The 23,567-nt window shown below is 38.1% G+C and overlaps 1 protein-coding gene across 1 annotated transcript in view; it reads right to left on the bottom strand.

The window, feature by feature from the left end:
• UTRN (utrophin) overlaps positions 1-23,567 on the bottom strand; it is a 608,259-nt gene that overhangs the window by 457,472 nt on the left and 127,220 nt on the right. The window contains exons 4-8 of the mRNA XM_011962010.1: positions 7,419-7,511; positions 5,762-5,839; positions 5,310-5,402; positions 2,648-2,820; positions 168-283 (exon numbers count right to left, since the gene is read on the bottom strand). Coding sequence (XP_011817400.1) covers positions 168-283; positions 2,648-2,820; positions 5,310-5,402; positions 5,762-5,839; positions 7,419-7,511 — 553 coding nt within the window. The remainder of the gene's footprint in view (positions 1-167; positions 284-2,647; positions 2,821-5,309; positions 5,403-5,761; positions 5,840-7,418; positions 7,512-23,567) is intronic.

Here is a 23,567-nt window from a genome sequence, read left to right on the forward strand (position 1 = left end):
AAAAGTATTAATAATTGTCCATAATAAAATGACTTGCACCTATACTCCAAAAAGGAAAAGGTTCTTAAGTCTCATAATTCATTTTTAAAAGGACAAAGAGACACTGCTTTTCAAGAATGCAAAACTGTAAAGTAAAATCAAGGTTGAAATTAAACACTGAACAATACCTTCAGGATCTAACAGTTTTTCAATTCCCAAATAAGTTTGAGCCTTGCTGAAGGCATGTTCAAGTCTCTCAATTGGTGACATTTTGATAACTTTATCCCAGCTGAAGAGATCAGGTCTGAAAACCATGCAAATAAAATGCAATGAAGACGAAATATGTGGAAACAAAGTAGGCATTGTTATACTATAATACATTTTAGTTTTAGATTATTTTTATTTATGAGGATTTTTTGAGTTTATTTTTATATTCCAAAGACTTGTCAAATACATACTTGAAATTAATTCACAAATATGAAAATAACAGATAATACTTTCCAAGGATCTTGTATTAGCTAAATAGGACTGCTATTTTCTATGGTAACCATTAAGACTAGAAGTAGTATGTAATATTTCCCAAAGAGTAGAAGAAAAGGGGGTAAGGGGGAACCTACCGATACAAAAAGAGTTAAGAAAGTAAAAAAACACACACACACACACAGAAAAGATAAGACAAATGAGCAGCTCACACTATGTTGTAAAAATGAACCAAAATATATAAATTATCACAATCAATGTTAGTGGACTAAATTCTTCAATTAAAAGATCAAGATTAGCAGAACACAAAATGCAGCTCTAATCTGTTCTCAGGATATTCCTAAAACAAAATCCTTGGAAGAGTTTCCCTCCAGTGCTCCGCTTCCATGCTACTATATTGTCTAGTACTGTATTTCATTTCTATCTTGGTTTTCTTTTAATCCCACAAATTGGACATTATTGTTGCTTTGACTTATCCAAAAGTTCATCATTTTCTTAATTCTGTGTCTGTTCTTGCATGTTAGACCCACCCACCTTCTGAGATGCACTTCCCCCACTTCCCTCCCTGAATTCATCTCCCATTACTTCCCCAACTCAGGTCACTGCAGTCACTGGCCTCTCTTATCCCAGGTGCCTCCTCTGCTCTTGTCTGATGTATTTTTCTTCAGTGTGTGTACTATTTCTATATACTACACAACTTTATTATTGTCTATCTCCCTCTGTTGGAACATAAGCTCAAGGAGAACTAAGACTTTTGCCTGTTTTGTTCTCTGCTGTATACCCTGTGTCTAGCACGTAAAAGGCACTCCACACATATTTGTTGAATCAATTAATTAATAAATTGAAAGGCATATTGGCTAAAACTCTACACTTTCTTGATAAAATCCCTTAACCAAGTAGAAACCTAGGGCAACCTTCTTAAACTGACAAAGGAGGAGTGGATGAATACTGGCAGGGAGGGATTCTTTAACCTCATAAAGAGTGTACCCAAAAAGCTACAAAAAACATCATTCTTCTGGTAAAATACTAAAAACACTCCTTTTGTTATCAACAACAAAAATTCTACCCACTATCACCAATTCAAATCAACACTGCATTGAAGGACAAGGCACAACAGAGAACAAAAAAGAAAAGAGAAGAAATAAAAGAATCATAATTCTAGGACATTCTAATGCCTCCTCCCCCAAAAAACCTACAATCTACAGAAACAAACTTACTAAAATGTGTAAGAACTGATTAAATTTCCAGATACAAGATGTAGAAACGTCTATTGCACTTGTATGTACCAGCAAAAAAATATAGAGGAAATGAAACTTGAGAAAAGTAATCATTTACAATAACAATAAAACATAACAAATTTTGCCTTTGGCATTTCAATCCCTGATTCATGTAGAAATTATTATTTTTTTTTGTTTAGTGTTGTGAAGATCCAATGCATTTATTTATATATGGGTAATCAATTGTCCAAACCATCTATTAATCTGCAATGTCAGCTCAAGCATATATCAGATTTTCCTGTGTAATGGAGCCATTTCTGAGTTCTTAATTTTGTTAGGTTGAACCATATGAAAACACCACTCTTATACAGCAAAAACAGTCACATAGGCAGTTTCATATGGTTCAGCTTACATTGGTGTGTATATTGATAGTACTGCATAGTCTTAATTAATATAGCTTCATACTTTCTTTTTGGAAAGTATTTCAGCCTGGTTCTTCTTCAGAAGTCTACTGGCTATTCTTGGGCCTCGTCTTTTATATAATTAGAATCTGTTCATAAGTTTCATTAAAGACAATTCGGCTACTTTTAATTTTAATTGGGAATGCACTGAATTTACAGAGTTTTACTTTCAGTATGAGAAGAAAAGCTAACACAATTTTTTGTATACATTATCAGTTAGTGCTGAATGACTAGGGTTGAACTATGTGAGTTATTTCATATTTTTTAAATTCATAAATATGCAGGAGAAACTATGGACCTTGTATTGTGGCATTTAAGTCCTAAGGAAATAAAGACTTGATGGGTAGTTTTCTTCCATGATATTTCTTTTCTTAAGGTTTTGGTAGAACATGTGCAGAAAGGAGAGCGGTGGGACTGGAGAAGGGGCTTCAGGGAGTAGTGGTAGCAGCAAAGGGGCAGAGAGGAAACACGAATTTGTAAAGCCCACTTCTAGATAGAGTAATGTCTCACTTATGTCGGTGGAGGACAGCATTAAAGGCGAGTCCATCTGTCCAGCTGGTGGTGAAGTTGAGGACGTTGACTTGGCTGTAGGGCCTGGTGGTCTGACGCACCCAGCTGAGCAGGATCTTTTCACTGTTGGTCTGCTGCAGGTCCGACATGACATCCTTCATGACATCTTTCACCTATGTAAGAGAAACCAGACCTGTCTATAACTAATACTTCAATCGTTTACTTCTATTTAATTCAATGAAGTCTTTGAAAAAGCAATATTGCACTAATTAACCATTACGGGTCAGGTAACTGGCATTCATTTTACTTCAGATTTTTCTGTAGATACTGGAGCAATAAATGTTAACAGTGATTATTTTGGGGGACAAAATTTGGGGTGATTTTTACCTCATTTTTATACATTACAGTGTTTTTTATATCTTAAGCAACACTTACACTATGTTTGGTTACAATGAACACTACTTTCATAGTCATAGAAAGTCATAGTTTAACTCTATGTGTTTACAAAGACCTTTTCAATTTAAAAAAGTTTATTTTCTACAAAAATTAGAAAGGAAAAACTTTTGAGTACCTACAAAATAAAGTATCTTTCCTGATTGCAATCACAATTATACTCTAGAGCTAACATTTTAAATTATTATTATGTTTCAAGAAAGTGCTCCCTGTAATCCCAGCACTTTGGGAGGCCGAGACAGGCGGATCACGAGGTCAGGAGATCGAGACCATCCTGGCTAACACGGTGAAACCCCGTCTCTACTAAAAATACAAAAAAAAACTAGCCGGGCGAGGTGGCGGGCGCCTGTAGTCCCAGCTACTCCGGAGGCTGAGGCAGGAGAATGGCGTAAACCCGGGAGGCAGAGCTTGCAGTGAGCTGAGATCCGGCCACTGCACTCCAGTCCGGGTGACAGAGCGAGACTCCGCCTCAAAAAAAAAAAAAAAAAAAAAAAGTGCTCAAAGAATGACACAGATCTATCTAAGGGACACGGGAGCCAATTTAAGGGGCTCACACTGGCCAAATCTAGGATGACTTGAACACTCAAATGAGTACTAGTAAAAGATTATAAACCTATGCAAATGTCCATGAATCTATACTGATATATAAATGACTAAATGAATGGAGAGAGAGATAAGATAGACAGAGAAACAAGAAATAAGGGGAAGCCCTTCCTTACAAGCAGAAAGCCAACTAATATAGAAGGAATCATGAAATTAGAAAATCATGATCTATCAAGCATCATAATAATAGCTGGTCCAGGCAAAAAGTATGAATGGGTGCTAAAACTAATGAAGAAAACTTTGATAAAAACTAAATATTTATGCAGTCTCAAAGTATATCCCCACTCGATACTTTTAATAACAAAGGGTAGTCAAATTACAGGCAAGAAACTTGGTAAATACCACCTTAGCCAAGCAATCAAAGTTAACACTGCCAGAAAAAGAACTAACGGACATCACCTATCCCCGATATGATGCACTAACAAGAACTCATGTCACTTTTGTGACGTCCCTGCCAAAAGTGAACAACCTGAACTTAAACATAAGGAAACCTCAGCCAAGCCCAAGCCCACCTAGAGAGATATTCTACAAAATAACTGGCCAGTACCCTTCAAAAATATCAATATCATGAAATACAAAGACTCAAAAACTTCCAGATTAAGGAGGACTAAAGAGACATGAAAAATAAATGTAATGCATGATCTCAGATTTTCTTTCACTACTAAGGATATTACTGGGACAACTGACAAAATCTTAAGATCTGTAGATTACATAATTGTATTATTTCAATGTTATTTTCTTGATTTTAATAATTGTATATTAAGTTTTCATATTTAATAATCAATGATTGGCATTTTAAATATCAGTATTTCACATTTCATATTATTATACCAGTATGCTATTGTGTTTACATATGAGAGTTCTTGTTTTTAGGAGAATGTCATGGTTTTAGAAAATACACACTAAATATTTTAGGCAGATAGGGAGAGAGTACAAATGCAATATAGACATTTAGGAAATGTGAGTGAAAGGTACTTGAGAATTCTTTGAACTATTCCTGCAACTTTTCTGGACATGAAATTATGTCAATTTTTAAAATTTAACATAAGAAAGGTACGTACTTTTTTTCCTAGGCCACAAAAATAGGGCATTTTGTCAGCCTCTTCCATTGAAAATTGTTATGAGTTGAATTATATTCTCTAAAATTAATATGTTGAGTACTTCAGAGAGGGGCTCTATTTGGAAATAAGGTAATTGCAGATGTCACTAGTTAGAATGAGGTCATACAGGAGTAAGGTGGGCCCTAAATCCAATATGACTGATGTCTTTACAAAAAGAGGAAATTTGACACAGGTATGCACACATGGAGAACACCATGGCAACACTGGAGCTATCTTATCACAGGCCAAGGAACCGCAAAGATTGCAGACAAACCACCAGAATTTGGGGTCAAGGCATGGATCAGAGTCTCCCTCAGAGACCACAGGAAAAACCAATCCTGCTGATGCCTTGATTTTGGACTTCCAGCCTCCAGAACTGGGAGACAACAAATTTCTGTTGTTCAAACCAACCAGCTTGTGGTACTTGGTTACGGCAGCCCTAAGAAACCAAAACACAAACAATACATTCTCCATCTCTATTTAAAAGTGATTGGAAATTTCCCCACCTGCCAGTGCAAAATGATGCTCCAAAGTAAACCCAAAGTCAGTTTGTGATTTCCATCCACAATGTCAGTTCCCCCTATATTCACTAATTCCACCTATTAAGAAAAACAAAACAAAACCAAAAAAAACACTTTTAAGACAATTTATTCACAGAACTCCAGGTTTTCATTTTAGCACATTTGGACAGCAGTATAAGTGAGAGATAAGAGAAATTTCATTTTAGAGAATCAGGCGAACCTAAATCTCAAAAATGTATTACTTATACCACAGATCAACATAGCCATCAGAAAAAGCACATGACTGTTTCTTCACTCATAGAAAAAGTTCAATATTTCTCATAAGAAAAAATGTTTGCAAGAATCAGTGGATGCCAATGCATCAAGCAGTTGGCGAGTTTCACAATAAACAATGCTGATGGCAGCACAGACCCCCAAAACTCACATTACAAGCTTACATTGTTCTGATGTAAAACCTGCAGCACTCTGTTGACGTTATTTAAGGCATGTACCCTCGTGGAACCACGTTCCTTTGGCTGGAAAATAAAACACAAAAGCAAGTAAAACCGATTGTCCCTCCATATATCTGACAAACACTAACATTGAGATATACACAGAAGAGCAGCTCAGCGTGCAGGGCCCCTCAGAGGCAGGAGCTCTGGCTGAGGTCTCAGGTTACCACCCTGGAAGCTGGTGTTTACAGTATGCAAATCCCTCAACTAACAACATCTTAAGATACCAGTTCCCTGACTTGCAAGCACATTGTCCTAGGCAGCTTCATAAAAACACCAATCCCTCAGTCCAACCCCAACCCCAAAGAGTGTGGCTTAATGGGTCTAAGGTGTGGTCTGGACTTGGGATTTTTAAAAGATTGCCTATAGTTCTAATGTGCAGACAAGTTTGGAAAACAGTGCTCTATGAACAAAGCTTCCTTTCTCTCAATTGGTATGGCTGCAGAAGGATTTTAGAGAAGCTGTGGCCTCTTTATTCTGCACAGATGTGAACAGAGCAAGGAGGATTCAGAGGCACCATCCCCAGGCTCCAGGTAGCATTACAAGAGCCATCGGAAGGCAGGGAATCCCCACCTGGGGAAAGATAACGTATGCAGCTTCTTTCTACTTCACTGGCCAGAGAACCTTATCTGAGAGAGGGATCAGCCTGTCTAACAGTTATCTACCCACCACCTGGAGGGCAAAGGGAGAGAATGACACCCCACACTTCTGCAAGAAAGAAATTCATCTTCAGGAGTGCATCTGTCTGTCCTGTGATAGTACCTCTACCTCTAGAGTTAACATTTGTACCCATAAATGCATCCTCTTCATTGGCAGTTTTTTCTGCATGACTATGGAGTATTCTACACATAAAGTAATAGAGGTGTATTTTAAAAATAAATAAACAAAATACAATCCTGAAAATCTGAATAAAAAATGGACGTCACAGTTTTTAACAACTTTTTGTGTTTTTTTAGAGATGGAGCCTCGCTCTGTTACCCAGGCTGGAGTGCAGTGGCGCAATCTCGGCTCACTGCAAGCTCCGCCTCCCGGGTTCAAGCAATTCTCCTGGCCTCAGTCTCCCGAATACCTGGAATTACAGGTGCATGCCGCCACGCCCAGCTAATTTTTTGTATTTTAGTAGAGACGGGGTTTCACTGCGCTGCCCAGGCTGGTCTCAAACTGCTAAGCTCAGGCAATCTGCCCGCCTCGGCCTCCCAAAGTGCCAGGATTACAGGCGTGAGCTACTGCACCCAGCCTGAACAACTGTTTTAAAAAATATTTAACATTTAAATGTGTTTGTCTCCAGACTCTGCTGTTCAAAACATTCTGTCCTCTCTATAAATCCATTCTTTTTTGTAATTTCTCTCACCCTGGGCTGTCTCAGAGCAATAAACATTTAAGGTAATTTTATCTTCAATAAAAACAGAGCCCTCAGAAGAACCGAAATGTTCTTGCATCAAAGCACTCATTAAAACGCTTCGTTAAAAATGTTCCCAATTTCAGCCTTTACATTTGAACGTAAAGTAAAATGGATACTTTCACTTTAATGGGTACCCACAGTGGGTCATCAAGTATCAGTAATGGCTGGAGACTCCATTGTTTACAAAGATGACTTGCTCACCAGTGATGCTCCTGTGAGGCCTTCTAGAAGATCCAATAGCTTCCTTCCATCTTTGAGGTCTGTGAACATATCATTGATTGGTGGTTTCCCACTCTGTAAAAGAAAAACACAAATAAAGTATGGGATATGCCAACAGCAGAAACTCCACATATACCTGCAAATAAATGAGTGGCTTCATTTTTTGCTCAATTAAAATGTTGTGGATGATCTGCAGACTATCCAAATTTGTCTTTCATAGAAAGAACAAGTACAAATACAGAAATTTTGAAATCCCATAAAGAATATTTTAAGCTGAAATAAATTACACTTTTCCTTATAAAGAAAGCAAATCAAGCTGCTGTTAACATTGACAGGCCTTCAGGCATCGTGGTTCACGCCTGTAATTTCAGCACTTGGGAGGCCGAGGCAAGCTCAGGAGTTTAAGACCAGCCTGGCCAACATGGTGAAACCTCATCTCTAGTAAAAATACAAAAATTAGCTGGGGGTGGTGGTAGGCACCTGTAATCCCAACTACTTGGGAGGCTGAGGCAGGAGAATTGCTTGAACCCAGGAGGTGAAGGTTGCAGTGAGCCAAGATCGCACCACTGCACTCCAGCCTGGGCAACATAGCAAGACTCCATCTCAAAAAAAAAAAAAAAACCTACAAAGTCTGGACATAATTTCACACAAATATACAGTAAAGTGTTAGAACAACGAACAACAACAAAATAATAGACCTTGAGTATGATATATGTTCCTGAGAAAGCAATGATAAGGAGATGCATTAAAAATGTAAATGAGCCTACAACACCCGGGTGCAGAGGCCAAAAAAAAGTATGAGGATTGTCACTTCATCACTGCATTTCACATCACAGTGTGACAATGTCTTCCAGCATTTCCATTATGGGAGCACGTGATTTGGTCATCAATTTCAGGGCTGAGGTGTTCAGTCTGTATTTCTGGTTATTAATTTCTTAACACTTAAGGCACTTTGGGCTTAACAATTAAATACTTTTTGTGCTTAAAACTACCACTCCAAGATTTTGTCGGTTGAAGCTTACAGAATTCCGAAACTCTTGTCCCTGATAAATAGCCTCAACTCCCACAGATAATCCTGCTCTAGTGTCTGATGCCAGAAAATTCCACTCCACTCACTGTAAGTTTGGTAGATCCTTGCCTGTCTGTGACACGATGGGTTATTGTGCAAGGGGGCGATCACTGCATAGAAAATCAGGAAGCCTCGGCTTTAAGTCCAGTTTGACCATTAACTACCTGTTGAACCTGGCTCAGCTACCTAACCTTTTAAATCGAAAGTCACTGTAAAGATCAAATAATATAACATTATAAGAAAATGCGCTGAAAACTATAGAGTACAATTTAATATTTAATAAATGTTGTATGATCTTGCATCAAATTACTGCCTTGTATAATAAAATCTCCACAGAGATTAACAGTTCCACTTCCCGTCAGTAATAGATATTTTTTAATGAATACTTCTTTTATCTTCTTCATTTTTCACTTTAAAAAATAAATATGTATCATTTATATGAAGCAAAACTTTACCCTGAGTTTGAAGTGGAGGAGGGGGAAGAAGGAGCCATTCTGAAGTTTCCTAAAATTTGGCATTACTCCTTCCTTCCTCCCCTCATGATTCCTTATCTGTTTTTATTGTATGTGTGTGTTTTTGTGTGTGCGTGCGCGCGTGGTGTGCACATGCATGCCTGAAGAGACCTGAATTGCAAAGATGAATAAAGATTCCACATTTCTGCACACTCAACAGCTTACCATTCAGTGGAAGAGATATTCTTTTTTAGAAAATAATAATTACAGTGCGATGTGTAAGGTCTGGAATAGAGAAGTGTGCCAGTGCTATAGGAGCACAGAGGAGAGAGAGACCCCAAGAGCACTGCAAGCCAGGGAGTGGGCAAAGGCTTCAGACAGGAGTTGACCCTTGAACTAGACTTGATTTAGTTTTTTACAAGGCATAATTTACTTATCTTTTAAAAAATTCAGATTCAGGGAGTTCATATGCAGGTTTGTTACATGGGTGTGTTGTGTGATGCTGAGGTTTGGGTCTCGAATGATCCCACTGCCCAAGTAGTGAACATAGTACCCAAGAGGTAGTTTTCCAACCCTTGTTCCCCTCCCTCCCTTTATCTGTTTTTAAATAAGTATTAGGTATAGTCAACTCATAATTTTTAGCATGTGCCTTCTTCATTGTTCATATACTCCAGATGAGGCAAAGTGCAGTAAAGTTTTCACCACAGAATCAGTAAAGAATACACTGTTACTTATTCATATCTGAAACAAAGCTGCTTTTCTATTCCCAGCTGCCTTTTGCACAGACAGCAACGGATTCAGGGTCAAAGAGATTTTCTCCATCAATCAAAATAACACAGAGATGTGCAAGATGCAGGAACCACTTTCCAGAGGCAGAACTCCAGGAAGCCAGGCAAGGGGTAATGTCTCCCTGAGGGGAAAGTCCCCTGAGGACTTGCTACCCACTGTCAGTAAAAGCAATGGGCAGAAGTGGCCTTCATCACCTGCCTACGTCTAATCCCCCTCCCCCACCCAACCAGAAGTACAGTTCTGCAAAATAGCCAACAAATAACCAAATTCACTTTCAGGTCTTAGGCATAGCAAAAATATATCATACAGGTAAAGCACATGGGAGAAACAAATGGGGGTATATAGGCATAGAAAGGATCTTAGAAAATACTGATGATGGCAAGGGCAACTAATATAACACCTGGGCATCCTGTAACCTTTCTCAAATCCACTCTCCACTTTCCAAAAAATAATATAATACAAAACAACTGGCTGGGCGCGGTGGCTCATGCCTGTAATCCTAGCACTTTGGGAGGCTGAGGCGAGAGGATCACTTGAGCAGGAATTTGAGACCAGCCTGGCCAACATGGCAAAACACCATCTCTACTAAAAATACAAAAACTGGCTGGGCGTGGTGGTGCACACCTGTAATCCCAGCTACTTGAGAGACTGAGGCAGGACAATTGCTTGAACCCAGGAGACAGAGACTGCAGTGAGCCGAGATCATGCCACTGCACTATAACCTAGGCAACACAGCAAGACTGTATCTCAAAAAAACAAACAACAACAAAAAAGCATTATATAAAGGAAATATAAATATTTATTCATATTATAAATAATTATGGATGTCCATCAATGACCTCATCTGTAAACAAGAGGCCTCTTATTGGCCATAGAATTTTGGGCCAGCTACTTGGCCTTTCTGCATCTATTTGTTTACCTGTTAAAAACTAAGATGACACATGTTCATTAAATGGTTGATGTGACTATATCACAAGCATAACTTTAGTGTTTTCTATTGGCAGAAAAGTGTAATAAAATATCAACAATATCTGAAAGGACTGAGACAACAAATAAGCACTTCTTCCTCTCAGGCAGGAGGGCAAAGAAGGCCCTGAACATGAGAGCATGGTAGTGTCAATTCACAGAGAAAGATCTCTCAAGTCTGAGGTTTCATTAATGTGTCATATGATGACCTGCAGGAATATACTTCATTCAAAAACAATTAACTACCTTTTGTTGCGAAATGAAAGCAGCTATAGACAATACATAAACAAATACACCAACTGGAATGACTATCTTCCAATAAAGCTTTATCTGTAGACACCAAAATTTGAATTTCACATAATTTCCACATGTCACAAAATATTACTCTTCTTTTGATTTTTTGCAACAACCTAAAACTGTAAAAACCATTATTAGCTCATAGGCCATACGGAAACAGGCAGTAGAAATATGAAATGTTCTTAGACATAATGATAGCAAGCATTCACTATGTATCAGATATGTTCTAAGAGACTTCTAAAGATTTCATTGTATTATTTAGATGTATTATTTATTTCCTTATGATAGTATTTCAAGAAAAGTAGCATCATCTTCTTCATTTTACAGGTGAAGAAAATGATGTGGAGGTGACTTAACAAATGAGAGGCAGAACCAGGATCTGATACCACAAAATCTGACTCTAAATCTATATTTTCAACATCTGTGCTATACTGCTACTAAAATTATGAAGGCACAGGAGTAGGACAGATAGGGAAGAAAATATTTCATCACTGGACTGGGATATATAGGGAAAAAAATATTTAATCACTGGGGTGGGTGAGATATATTTAGTGGCCTCCCAAAGAGAGCAACAAGATATATACTACATTTTGATGAATTCAAAATGCAGACTATTTTTTCCTAGTACACCACTTTAAAGCATGTCTGGTGCTTTGGTATCACAAGCTGTAAACTTGGGATCCACTCTGGGAAACAGCTTGGAAATGTCAGAAGTCATCTATGAATAAAAATAGAAACTGATTCATCCTGACAGTTAACCTCTTATTTCGATTTTGAAATCTTTGCAAAGACTCATTTGCAGAGACTTCTCTGACAAAGAGAATACAGTTGAATAATGAATTTGGACAAATATTTAGTGAATACCTCCTTTGTGCTTGGCCCTGTGGAAATGCCAAGTTCAGGTCATTCTCCTTATTCTCAAGACAGTTTCCATAGTTTTCCAATAAATACAAAATGGTACAAATGAAGAGTCTTGAACTTAAAGGGTATATAAGCCTTGGGTCACATGTAACTTTAAAAAAATTAAACAAACACATTACATGACTCTAGATGACAGATACTACAGCCCTGGCATGGCCAGCTTTGGCTGTCCCCAAGTCTCATCTCCCCGTACCATCACCATTTGGACAAGTGAGACCAGCATTCATACTTGCAGCTGGGACACTGCTGCTGCTGGATTTTAAAATGTTAGAGCACAAAGGCAAACGATCATCACAATGCACGGGGAGAAGCCAGGGGGTCTAGCGGGGAGCAGGGGCTGCAAACAACTGCAGTGATGACACACTTGAGGGAAGCAAACCTGATGGGCCCCAGGCACATCTGGAAAATCAGCTGGCTCTGCAGGTTCAAATGGCAGCTCCTGCTCAGTTCTAGCCCAGGGTGGCCATATGGGAATTCAGGTTCACTGTGGGCAGAACTTCTCATTTTTAAAAATAAGGTGGAAATCTGTATTTATATGTATAATCTCCTGATAACTGTAATTTCCTAAGACACTGTGCTAAACAAATAGATCTTGTCTACAGGCACACCAGGTCATAGGGTGACTGATGAGGAATTTCTGCATACAGCGTGACTACATATAGGTGAAATACAGGATTAATCAAAGAGGAATGCCTTAAGGAATTGGTCAGCTTTGGACAAAGTCCACACACAAATATGCACATACACACACACACACTCACACATCCATGGACTATAGAATATGATTAATTGCAAAAACATCATATATCAAGAAATAATCACTCTTGCTCAGGCCAAAAACACAGGGAGTCATTCCTGATTCATTTTCTCTCACTTATTCTCCATCTCTAACCCACCCACAAGCTCTGTCCTTCCACTTCCAAAAACACATCCCAAACGTGATCACTTCTTACCATGGTCATTGTGTCAACTCTAGCCCAAACCACCATTATCTATTGCCTGAACTCCAGCTCCAGCCAACTGATCTCTTTGCTTCTACGTAAGAGCCAGAATAATTCCAGTTTTAATGTGCAGACCACATTGTGTCATTTCCCTGATTTACCCTAATGGGAGTCCATTATAGGCAAATCCAAACCAAACTCCAAATAAAAATCTTGTGAGATCTGGTCCCACCCTCTCTCTGATCTGATACTGTATTATTCTTACCCTTCTTCAATACTCCCAAAGCACAATATTAATATTTCTATCACAGATCATGTTTTTCAGCAACAGTAGTAGTAATAGAAAAAATCTATAAAAGATTGAATAAGGAAGTAAGATTTAGAAAGTGCAGTTTGGATTTCTTAAGAGTGAAATTCTAATTCTTTGTATCAATAACAAATCAGAAGCAGAATTGGGCCTTGGATTTTCCAGTAGGGAGATAGATCAGTGCCTACTTTCTGTCGTACAGTATGCAAAAACCAAGTCTGATAAAAGCAGCCCTTGACTTCATGGCACTCAGACTCCAAATACAGTCATGAGTCACTTAAGGACAGGGATACAGTCAGAGAAATGCATCCTTAGGTGATTCCATCATTGTGCAAACACCATAGAGTATATTTACACAAACTGAGATGGAATAGCCTACAACACACCTAGGCTAGATGGTATAGCATATCACTGCTAGGCTACAAACCTATAGAACATGCTACTGTACCGAATACTGTAGGCAACTGTAACACACGGTAAGTATTCATGTTTCTAAACACAGAAAAGTTACAGTAAAAATATGATATAAAAGATTTTAGGCTGGATACAGTGGCTCACCCCTGTAATCCCAGCACTTTGGGAGGCCGAGGCGAGTGGATCACCTGAGGTTGGGAGTTGGAGACCAGCCTGGCCAACATGGTGAAACCCCGTCTCTCCTAAAACATAAAAATTAGCTGGTTGTGGTGGTGCACACCTGTAATTCCAGCTACACAGGAGGCTGAGGCAGGAGAACTGCTTGAACCTGGGAGGCAGAAGTTGCAGTGAACCAAGACCACGCCACTGCACTCCAGCATGGGCAACAGATAGAGACTCCATCTCAAAAAAAAAAAAAAAACAAAAACAAAAATAGTACACCTGTATAGGACACTTAACATGAATGGCGTTTACAGGACTAGAAATTGCTCTGGGTGAGTGGTAAATGAATGTGAAGGCCTAAGACATTACTGTATACTACCGTCGACCTTATAAACACTGTACACTTAGGCTACACTAAATTTATTTTTAAAATATTTTTCTTTCTTCAATAATAAACCTTAGCTTACAGTAACCTTTTAATTTATAAGCATTTCAATTTCTTTAACTTTTTGACTCTTTTATAATAACACAGCTTAAAACACAAACACATCACACATCTGTGCAAGAATATTGTTTCATTTTGTCCTTATTCTATAAGCCTTTTTCAATTTTTTAAAACTGTATTTTTTTTGGTTTTTAAACTTTTTTATTAAAAACTAAGACACAAACATACACATTAGCCTAGGCCTACACAGGGTCAGGATCAGCAATATCACTGTGTTCCACCTCCGGATCTTGTCCCACTGGAAGGTCTTCAGGGGCAATAACACACATGGAGCTGTCGTCTCCTATGATACAATGCCTTTTTCTGGGACACCTCCTGAAGGAACTGCCTGAGGCTGTTTTATAGTTAACTTTTTTTCTTTAATGAGTAGAACGAATACCCTCTAAAATAATGGACTGGACACAGTGGCTCACACCTGCAATCCCAGCACTTTGCGGGGCCAAGGCAGGCAGATCATGAGGTCAGGAGTTCGAGACCAGCCTGCCAATATGGTGAAATCCCATCTCTACTAAAAATACAAAACTTAGCCAGGCATGGTGGCACAAGCCTGTAATCCCAGCTACTCAGGAAGCTGAGGCAGAAGAATCGCTTGAACAGGGGAGGTAGAGGTTGCGGTGAGCCATAATTGCACCACTGCACTTCAGCCTGAGCAACAGAGCAAGACTCCATCTCAAAATAAATAAATAAATAAAATAATGATAAAATTATAATAAACACATAAACCAGTAACATAGTTGTTGGTTTCACTACCAAGTATTATGTACTATACATAATTGTATGTGCTAGCTATTTCTACAACTGGCAGCATGGTAGGTTTGTTTACAACAGCATCACCACAAATACTGGATGATACGGTTTGGCTGTGTCCCCACCCAAATCTCGAATTGTAGCTCCTATAATTCTCACATGTCGTGGGAGGGACCCAGTGAGAGATAACTGAATCATGGGGGCGGTTCTTTCCTGTGCTGTTCTCATGATAGTGAACAAGTCTCATGAGATCTGATGGTTATACCCTGCGCGTGCTCTCTCTCTTGTTTGCTGCCACGTGACTTTGCTCCTCCTTTGCTTCTCAGCATGGCCTCCCCAGCCATGTGGAACTGTGGGTCAATTAAACCACTGTCCTTTATAAATTACCCAGTCTCGAGAATGTCTTTAGTAGCAGCATAAGAACAGACTAATACACTCGAGTAAATGGCATTGTGCTATGCCCTTATGACAGTTACAGCATCACTAAGTTATGGGAATTTTTCAGCTTCATTATCATCTTCTGGGACCACCATCATATATGTGGTCCATCAATGTCCAAAATATCCTTATGCAACACATGACTGTAGATATAAACAAAAAACAGTACTAACATAATATGGCAAATATGTTAAGGTGAATTTGCAAATCTAGCTTGGTACTGCCAAAATTATACAAAGAAACAGATATAGCAGGGAGACAGAATCTGTCCTATGACTTACCTAAACCCATTATAAGCAATCAAGTTATAACTGCATATAATAAAAAGAGTTGGAAAATAACAGATTTTAAATGCTTTCAAAAGTAATATGTCTGATGAGTGTCATCTTACAAACGAATAACAAATTTGAGCCCTTTGACATTGATTATTCTATTATTTATTTACACCGTTTTCAAAACAGGATTTGAGACACTCTGTTTAATTCAATTACTAGTCCCATCATTTACTGTGTGTCTATGTGTGTGTGTGTGTGTTTGTATACAGTATATATATACACACAAACATACATAGTATACATATCATAATATATTCATACTCTCCTCAGATTAATCTGATGCCCCTGATAGTTCAAAATGATGCCCCAGCATCTGATAACATTGTAAATTTTATGGTCTCTCTCTCTCTCCCTCCTCGTCTGTTTTTTGCAAGAAGTTGGTTAATTTAAAAATTCCAATAGAAATAACTTAATTCAATATTTCTCAATCTTTTCAAATTAGAATCTTTAACTCATGAAACCCAATCTCAACACTGACACAAATGTAGCACCCTTTTACATTCTTGTAATTCTTCCATTTTATAATAATCAATAATGCATCAGTAAGCACTATGTACAACATCATCTTAGTTAATGATAATATATTTATATGATAATACATTTTTAAGCCATTATACAACAAAATGCTACGCTTTTTCTCTTGGTGGTGGAATTCAAAGTAGTTTGAAAATTTTTCTTTGGATTTACTCTTTTATCTAATTTTTACAAAGTTTATGTATTATTGCATAAATTAAATAATAGAAGTCTTCAAAAGAATGTTGGCTCTAGTCAAGATTAAGCAAAATTATAAAATTAGGTTCATCTCAATTATAAAATGTGTACCTTAATCAATGAAATGAAGCCTGTATGATATTTAGTACTTACTTTTATGATTCAACTCCATGGTAAAAGAACAAACACAGCATTGCTTTCCACAGAGAAGACTGAAAGCAAAATAAGGGCACTGAAATAATGCCTAATGAGTTCCTTCTACACCTCGACAACAGAAAACCAGTAAAATGTGCTCCAGTCACTTATACAATTAGTGAGTGCAGATCTCTCAGCCGTCCTCTTTAAGAATTCTGGGTGATCAGCACAAGTTGTTAAGAATTGAAAAAGATTCCTTTTAGAAGCTTGCTTGGAAGGAGGGAGGGAGAGAAGAGGAAGAGAGAGACAGAGACAAGAGAAACAGATTGTTGCAGCTCATCACAGAGTATGCCACATTAACTACAAAGCAATGATTTACAGTGTTTACTGTAAATGTGCAGAGAACAGTCCAAATCAGCAAATGTGCACCCACCTTCAGAACTACAAAATACTGTAAAACACATGCCAAACCAAGTAATATCTTTCAGGGAATCACAAGTCACACAGACATGTAACAGAATGTTTACCTTGATTTTGGTAAGTTACTGGTATAGTGATGATAAAATCTGGAATGATAAGGAACCAGTGTGGGGCTCAGATATCTGGCGGCCAGAGGCAGGGGCCACTAGCGTACTCCATGGACAATCAGGTGAGGTCTGGGTGCTGAATAAGCTCTGACTCCAAATTAGCAAGAAAAAAAAAATGGGCTAAGGACATGAATAGACAATTCTCAAAAGAAGAGATACAAATGGCCAACAAGAATATGAAAAAATGCTCAACATCACTAATGATCAGGGATATGCAAATCAAAACCACAGTGCGATACCACTTCACTCCTGCATGAGTGGTCGTAATGAAAAAATCAAAAAACAATAGAGGTTGGCAAGGATGCACTGAAAAGGGAACACTGCTGGAAATGTAAACTAGTACAACCACTGTGGAATACAGTGTGGAGATTCCTTAAAGAAGTAAAAGTAAAACTACCATTTGATCCAGCAATCCCATTACTGGGTATCTACCCAGAGGAAAAGAAGCCATTATACAAAAAAGATGCTTGCACACACATGTTTATAGCAGCACAATTCGCAATTGCAAAAATATGGAATCAGTCCAAATGCCCATCGATCAATGAGTGAATAAAGAAATTGTGGTGTGTGTGTATATATATGTGTGTGTATATACTATTAATACTATACAAATAGTATATATACTATTATATATTATATTTATATATTATATATTAATATATAATATTTTTGCAGTTGCAAACTGTGCTGCTATAAACATGTGTGAGCAAGCATCTCTTTTGTGTAATGGCTCCTTTTCCAAATGCCCACCTCTGATGGGCATTTGGGCGGCTCCATATTTTTGCAATTGCAAATTGTGCTGCTATAAACATGCTTGTGCAAGCGTCTTTTTTATATATAATATAGATATTATATATTATATATATACTAATAGTATAGTATATATATAGAATATGAAAAATACTATTCAGCCATTAACAAGGAATGAAATAATGGTATTTGCAGCAACCTGGATGAAACTAGAGACCATTATTCTAAGTGAAGTAACTCAGGAATGGACAACCAAACATCGTCTGTTCTGACTCCTAAGTGGGAGCTAAGCTGTGAGCATCCGAAGGTGTAAGAATGACACAATGGACTTTGGGGACTGGGGGTGGGAGGGGAGTGGGTGGAAGTGGGGGTGAGGAGTAAAATTCTATAAATTGGGTACAGTGTATACTGCTCGGGCGATGGGTGCATCAAAATCTCACCAAATCACCACTAAAGAACTTACTCATGTAACCAAACACCACCTGTTCCCCCAAAAACCTATGGAAATAAAATAAATAAATAAATAAATAAATAAATAGCTCTGACTCCACATGCATACCAGACAAGGTCTGTAGGCAAACTCAGGAAACAATACAGCTTATTCCATGTATACACAACTGGCAATACAGTAGAAATGTTTGAAGAATGCAGTCTTTCAAAAGATAGGCTTCCGTGAGACTAGGGTGAGGCACTGGTAATAGCACTGATTCTGATAGTGTAAAGGTAGATAAAATGAAAGTTCCTTTGTTCAATATATATAAAGGAGAGGCAGCTACACTGCTCCTTCCCTTCCCTTAGGGTTCTCCTTAAAACAAAATAGACCCCATTTTTTTGATCAGGAAATAGATAAACCCAGTCTCGTTTTCCAATTTAAGTTAAACACAGGAGTTGTTGAGGTGGTGGACAGAAACCATCACAACATGGCACATGTAGTTGTCTGTCACAGAGACAAGTGTTCATTGTTCTTTCTCCTACTTTACTGAATATTTGTGTGAAATTCTGTCTAGACTTTGTCATCTTTAACCAACTGCCTGCATGCACTTAACCATACATGCACACTTAATTGTAAATTGTATTTTCTCTGCATTCTATGTTGGTACCAAGAGGTACCAGTGTTGGTAGGATTTTTTATTTCTCCAATAGATAATAACAAAAATAAATGTCAGCTTCCCCCCAAGCGTGACTCCCCTCATGACTGGTGAATGGTTACCTGTGGCAATTGCAGCTAAAAGTTTCCTAGGCCAGATACAGCTGGAAATGGGTCCAGTGTCTCCTTGCTCTGTGTAATAGGTAGAGCTTCTCTCCCCTCAACCACTACCTCTCAGCAATCCCCTCTTGATACCTTACTTCCCACCCCGGCATAAGCCCACCCTTCCCTGCACCACCAGAGCCCATCTCTGAAGCTAGAGATGGTGGGGCCACAAGAGGTTGAATGGAAAAGCACAAGGAAGGTGGTCCTGCTCACTCCTTCCTAGGTGAAGGGTGAATAGTCATTTCCTCCCAGTTGATCAATTTCTAAACTGATCGTCAATTATAAAGACTACCAAATTTGCTTCACAATTATGAATGCCAATAGGCTGAATCAAAACCCTTTATTAAGTACTCATCAAAGCATAGCATATTAAATAATACTTAACAGTTTTAATTTTAATCATTTGTTTTTAGTTTTAACCAAGGTGAAGTTCATTTTACAAACAATTTTGAGACAAAAATCGAATTTTAAAAATTCAAATTGAATGAAAACAAAACAAACAGCAACAACAACAAAGCTTGCATAAGTATAGCCAAAGTATATCTGGAAGCTGGTGTTTAAGAATATGGAGTATATTTTATTGTTTTCTTTTTAGAGGTATTAGTGAATAGACACAAATTCACATTTCTTTTTAAGGAACCACTTGAATGTGTATGGCTCCTAAAACAATCAGTTGAGTTGCTATATGCATACTCATGAAATAAACCAATGGCAGACCCAGTATGTAGCTCTTCAAGCTCAAGCCTGTACTACAGATGGTATTTATTGTCACATAGGAAGCCTGTCAGCCTGTTTATAGTACTAAAGAGAAGATTGAACACCTAGAGGTGGAAAAGGGTTTGGGCTCCTTTTATTGCACCTCCTGTACAAATCTCTCTCCTCATCTTTTCCCACCCCTATTTTAGTGATCATTAACTTCCAACATGAAAAAAGTAGAAAAACAATATCTAAAAGCAATGTCTCATTGTCTCCTAAAGGAAAGCATCTTAATCGCTCTCCATATTGGAATTCATAAAAAAATGCTTCATAGCTTTTCTCTCTTAGGTTCTGTCAATTTAAATTTCAAATTTGGGATTGTAACTTACATGAAAACTTGTCTCATCTGTGTCTTAGAAAAGAGAAAAGCAGAAATTTGCACAAACTCAAGTTCAGCATTTCTAAGTTTGCATATTTTCTACCTAAACTTTATTTGTGAAGCCTCTTTAGAGAACTGTCTCACCAAATTGATAAAATAACTATGCAATTTGTATGTTTTCAGCTCTGCCAGATGAGCAGCTCTGAAAGTCAGCCAAAGAAAATGCAGGCTCAAAGTCAGAGCAAATTTCCCAACAGCAAAGCAATGAGGCCTTTGCTGCCTGCCTTGGGAGACCAGCCGGCTAACAAACCAGAGGCTCTGAAATTTAGAAGGGGCAAAAAACTCAAGTCATATACACCATACAATGGAAGAACATGGGCTTAATGAGCCAATGCTTTTTCCTTTTTCTGTTTATATGTGTGGCACAGATCCACAGATCAGGACTATCACAAATTCAAGGTAGCTGATAGGTTTTTTATTTTGCATTCCTAAGTAATTATCATCTCCTATACACTTCACAGCAATGCCTCAATATTTCTTCACGATATAAGGCAGGTAATAATGATCAATTGTGTCTTATGGCTATAGAAATGTAGACCAGGAGACCTGAAAAATTTGACTAATAATTTGCCTGAGGTCATAAATAAATGAGCAGGATATCCTGAAATAAGTGTTTAATTTCCTAATTTTTTGCATTTTTTTTAGATAATCACTTTTTTGAGCTCTTCATAACTTTTAAAAATCCAAGAGCCATAATTTACTGTACACTATGATTTCTCAGGATCCTTGAATTCCAAAGCACCGTATACTCTATGATATGTTAACAAGGATTTGCGGCAAAAAGAATACGTATTTTGAGTGAGTGCTGTCTTGGCTACTGTATATTCATATACAGTTACAAATTAAAAGATGGTTTTAGACCAATATTATTGTCAAGTTCTTTATCAAATCCCTTATCAAGAAAAGAATTGTGCTGGCCTTAAGTCTTATTTTTCTTCACAGTGAATGTAGTAGTTAGATCCTATGTGAAGAATTGTATTGGGCAAATAAAACAATAATATACATTAAGTCCAAGTGGTCATTTAACAGTCACTGCAGCACAACTCCAAGAAATCAGCTAAACAGGGAAAGTTTGGATAGCTGGATTTGCTTATTTTTGTGAATAATGCAGCAAAAGCCCTGATGCATTGTATTCATATCCAGGACATAGCACAATTCATGCCATGTTGCGCTCAGTCCTAAACTCTACTCCTGTCTCTTTCCAACGCAACCATCCCCAAGTGGCTTGTGAATATATAGAATTAGGCATATTCAATGTATGTCTATGTCATTGTCATTCATTTATTTATTAAGCCTACTAATACTTTACTGGATACCTACTAAATGCCAAAAGGTATGCCAATGAGCAAATAGACAGTCCCTGCACCCACAGAGCTTATGCCTAACTTAGGAAAAAAGACTGGCAACTATTTAAATTACAGTATGGTAAGTGCTTCAAATCATAACACTTTGATAGTATACAGCTTTTTTACCCTAGTCTGGAAGCTCAGAAAAGAGATCCTTGAGGAAGCAACACTTAAGTTCAGGCAAGAAGGAAAGGTAGGAGCTGCCCAGGAAGAGATAGAGAAAGGACTATGTGCAAAGGCCAGGAAGGGCCCACCGGGATAGTAAGCAGAGACAGTGTGGCTGGAGCATAAAGAGGGAGCGAAAGGAAAGTACAATAAAATTAGGAGTAAATTGGGAGGTAGCTATTTAGAGTGTTAAGAACTAAGTAAGACCAAAACATCACACTATATATCAAAAATATGTACAATTTCAATTTTTAATTTTGTTTTTTTAAAAAAGGACAATGGGCACCCAATGAAAGAGCTTACAGAAGAGAAAAACGTATTCAGGTTTCCCCTTTAGAAGTACTATAGATACTCTCTTGAAAATGGAAGGGGAGTCCGGGTGCGGTGGTTCATGCCTATAATCCCAGCACTTTGGGCGGTTGAAGCAGGCAGATCACTTGAGGTCAGGAGTTCGAGACCAGCCTGGCGAACATGGTGAAACCCCATCTCTACTAAAAATACAAAAATTAGCTGAGCGTGGTGACATGCACCCATGCTCCCAGCTACTAGGGAGGCTGAGGCAGGAGAATCGCTGCAACCTGGGAGGCAGAGGCTGCAGTGAGCCAAGATTGCACCACTGCACTCCAGACTGGGCGACAGAGCAAGAATCTGTCTCAAAAAAAAAAAGAAAAAAAGAAAAAAAAAGGATAGGGAGATGGAGAAGGTGGGGCATGGAATGAAGAACCAATTAGCAGATTCTCAGAGTGGTCCATGTATTCAAGGATAATTTTCAAACAAGGTAAAGTTATTACTCTCAAACCAATGTGATAATAATGTGTGTCAAAGACTTTATTTAACTCATTAATTAATGAGGGACCCAATAAGGTGTTACAACCAGTTCAGGGGAAAATTTTTAAAAACACATGTTTTACACAAGAAAGATGAAAACTGAAGTAGATTTGCAATAGATGCAAAAACTGGTCTATCCAAGGAGCAATAATTAACTGCTTTCCAAATAATTTTCATTTTTATGGATAAGAATCATTTGCATACCTATTTTCCACAACTTACCTAGTTGTAACGTAGCTCAAAAATAATTAAAGGCAGAGATAATTCAGATGCCTGAGCTAACAGGACACCCACTAGTCTTTCTTGCCCATTGTAAAGTCTCTCATCATTTTTTCCAACACCAGTAACAATGACTTAGAAAACAGACATGTCACTCTACATAGAGTAGAGTAAGTGGACAATTTTGAATATATGTACGTATTAGAATTAACAAGACTCTATGTTTGATTGAGACTTTTGATGGGAAGGAGGCCACAAAGGAAATATCCAGACAAATGCCTGTTTTAAAACAAATTCCTAAATGGCAGAAGGTGCCATCAGTGTCTGTTTAGATTTCTCAGCACAGGGGCCCTGTTGCTCTGTTTAGGAACCCACACTGTAGGGGAGTAGTGGACCCACTGAAAAATTATATTGTAAAGCTCACCACAATGTACCAAAGGACATGGATTTTTAAAAATTCATTCCCTTCAATGGGATTTTTTTTTCCTGTTCTAGCCTTTGCATTACCTAGTAATACCAGGCACGAATACAGTCTTTTCCCAGCTCAGCAAGGGTTAAGCCACATGGGAGTCTATGGAAATCTCCCGGTCTAGAAATGTGTTACTCTCTCTTTCACTATCCCCAATTGGAAGCAGTTCAGCTTATGGTCTTAAGACAGCC

The sequence above is a fragment of the Colobus angolensis genome, unplaced genomic scaffold (genome assembly GCF_000951035.1).
Source record: "Colobus angolensis palliatus isolate OR3802 unplaced genomic scaffold, Cang.pa_1.0 Scaffold58, whole genome shotgun sequence".
NCBI classification, from domain to species: Eukaryota; Metazoa; Chordata; class Mammalia; order Primates; family Cercopithecidae; genus Colobus; species Colobus angolensis.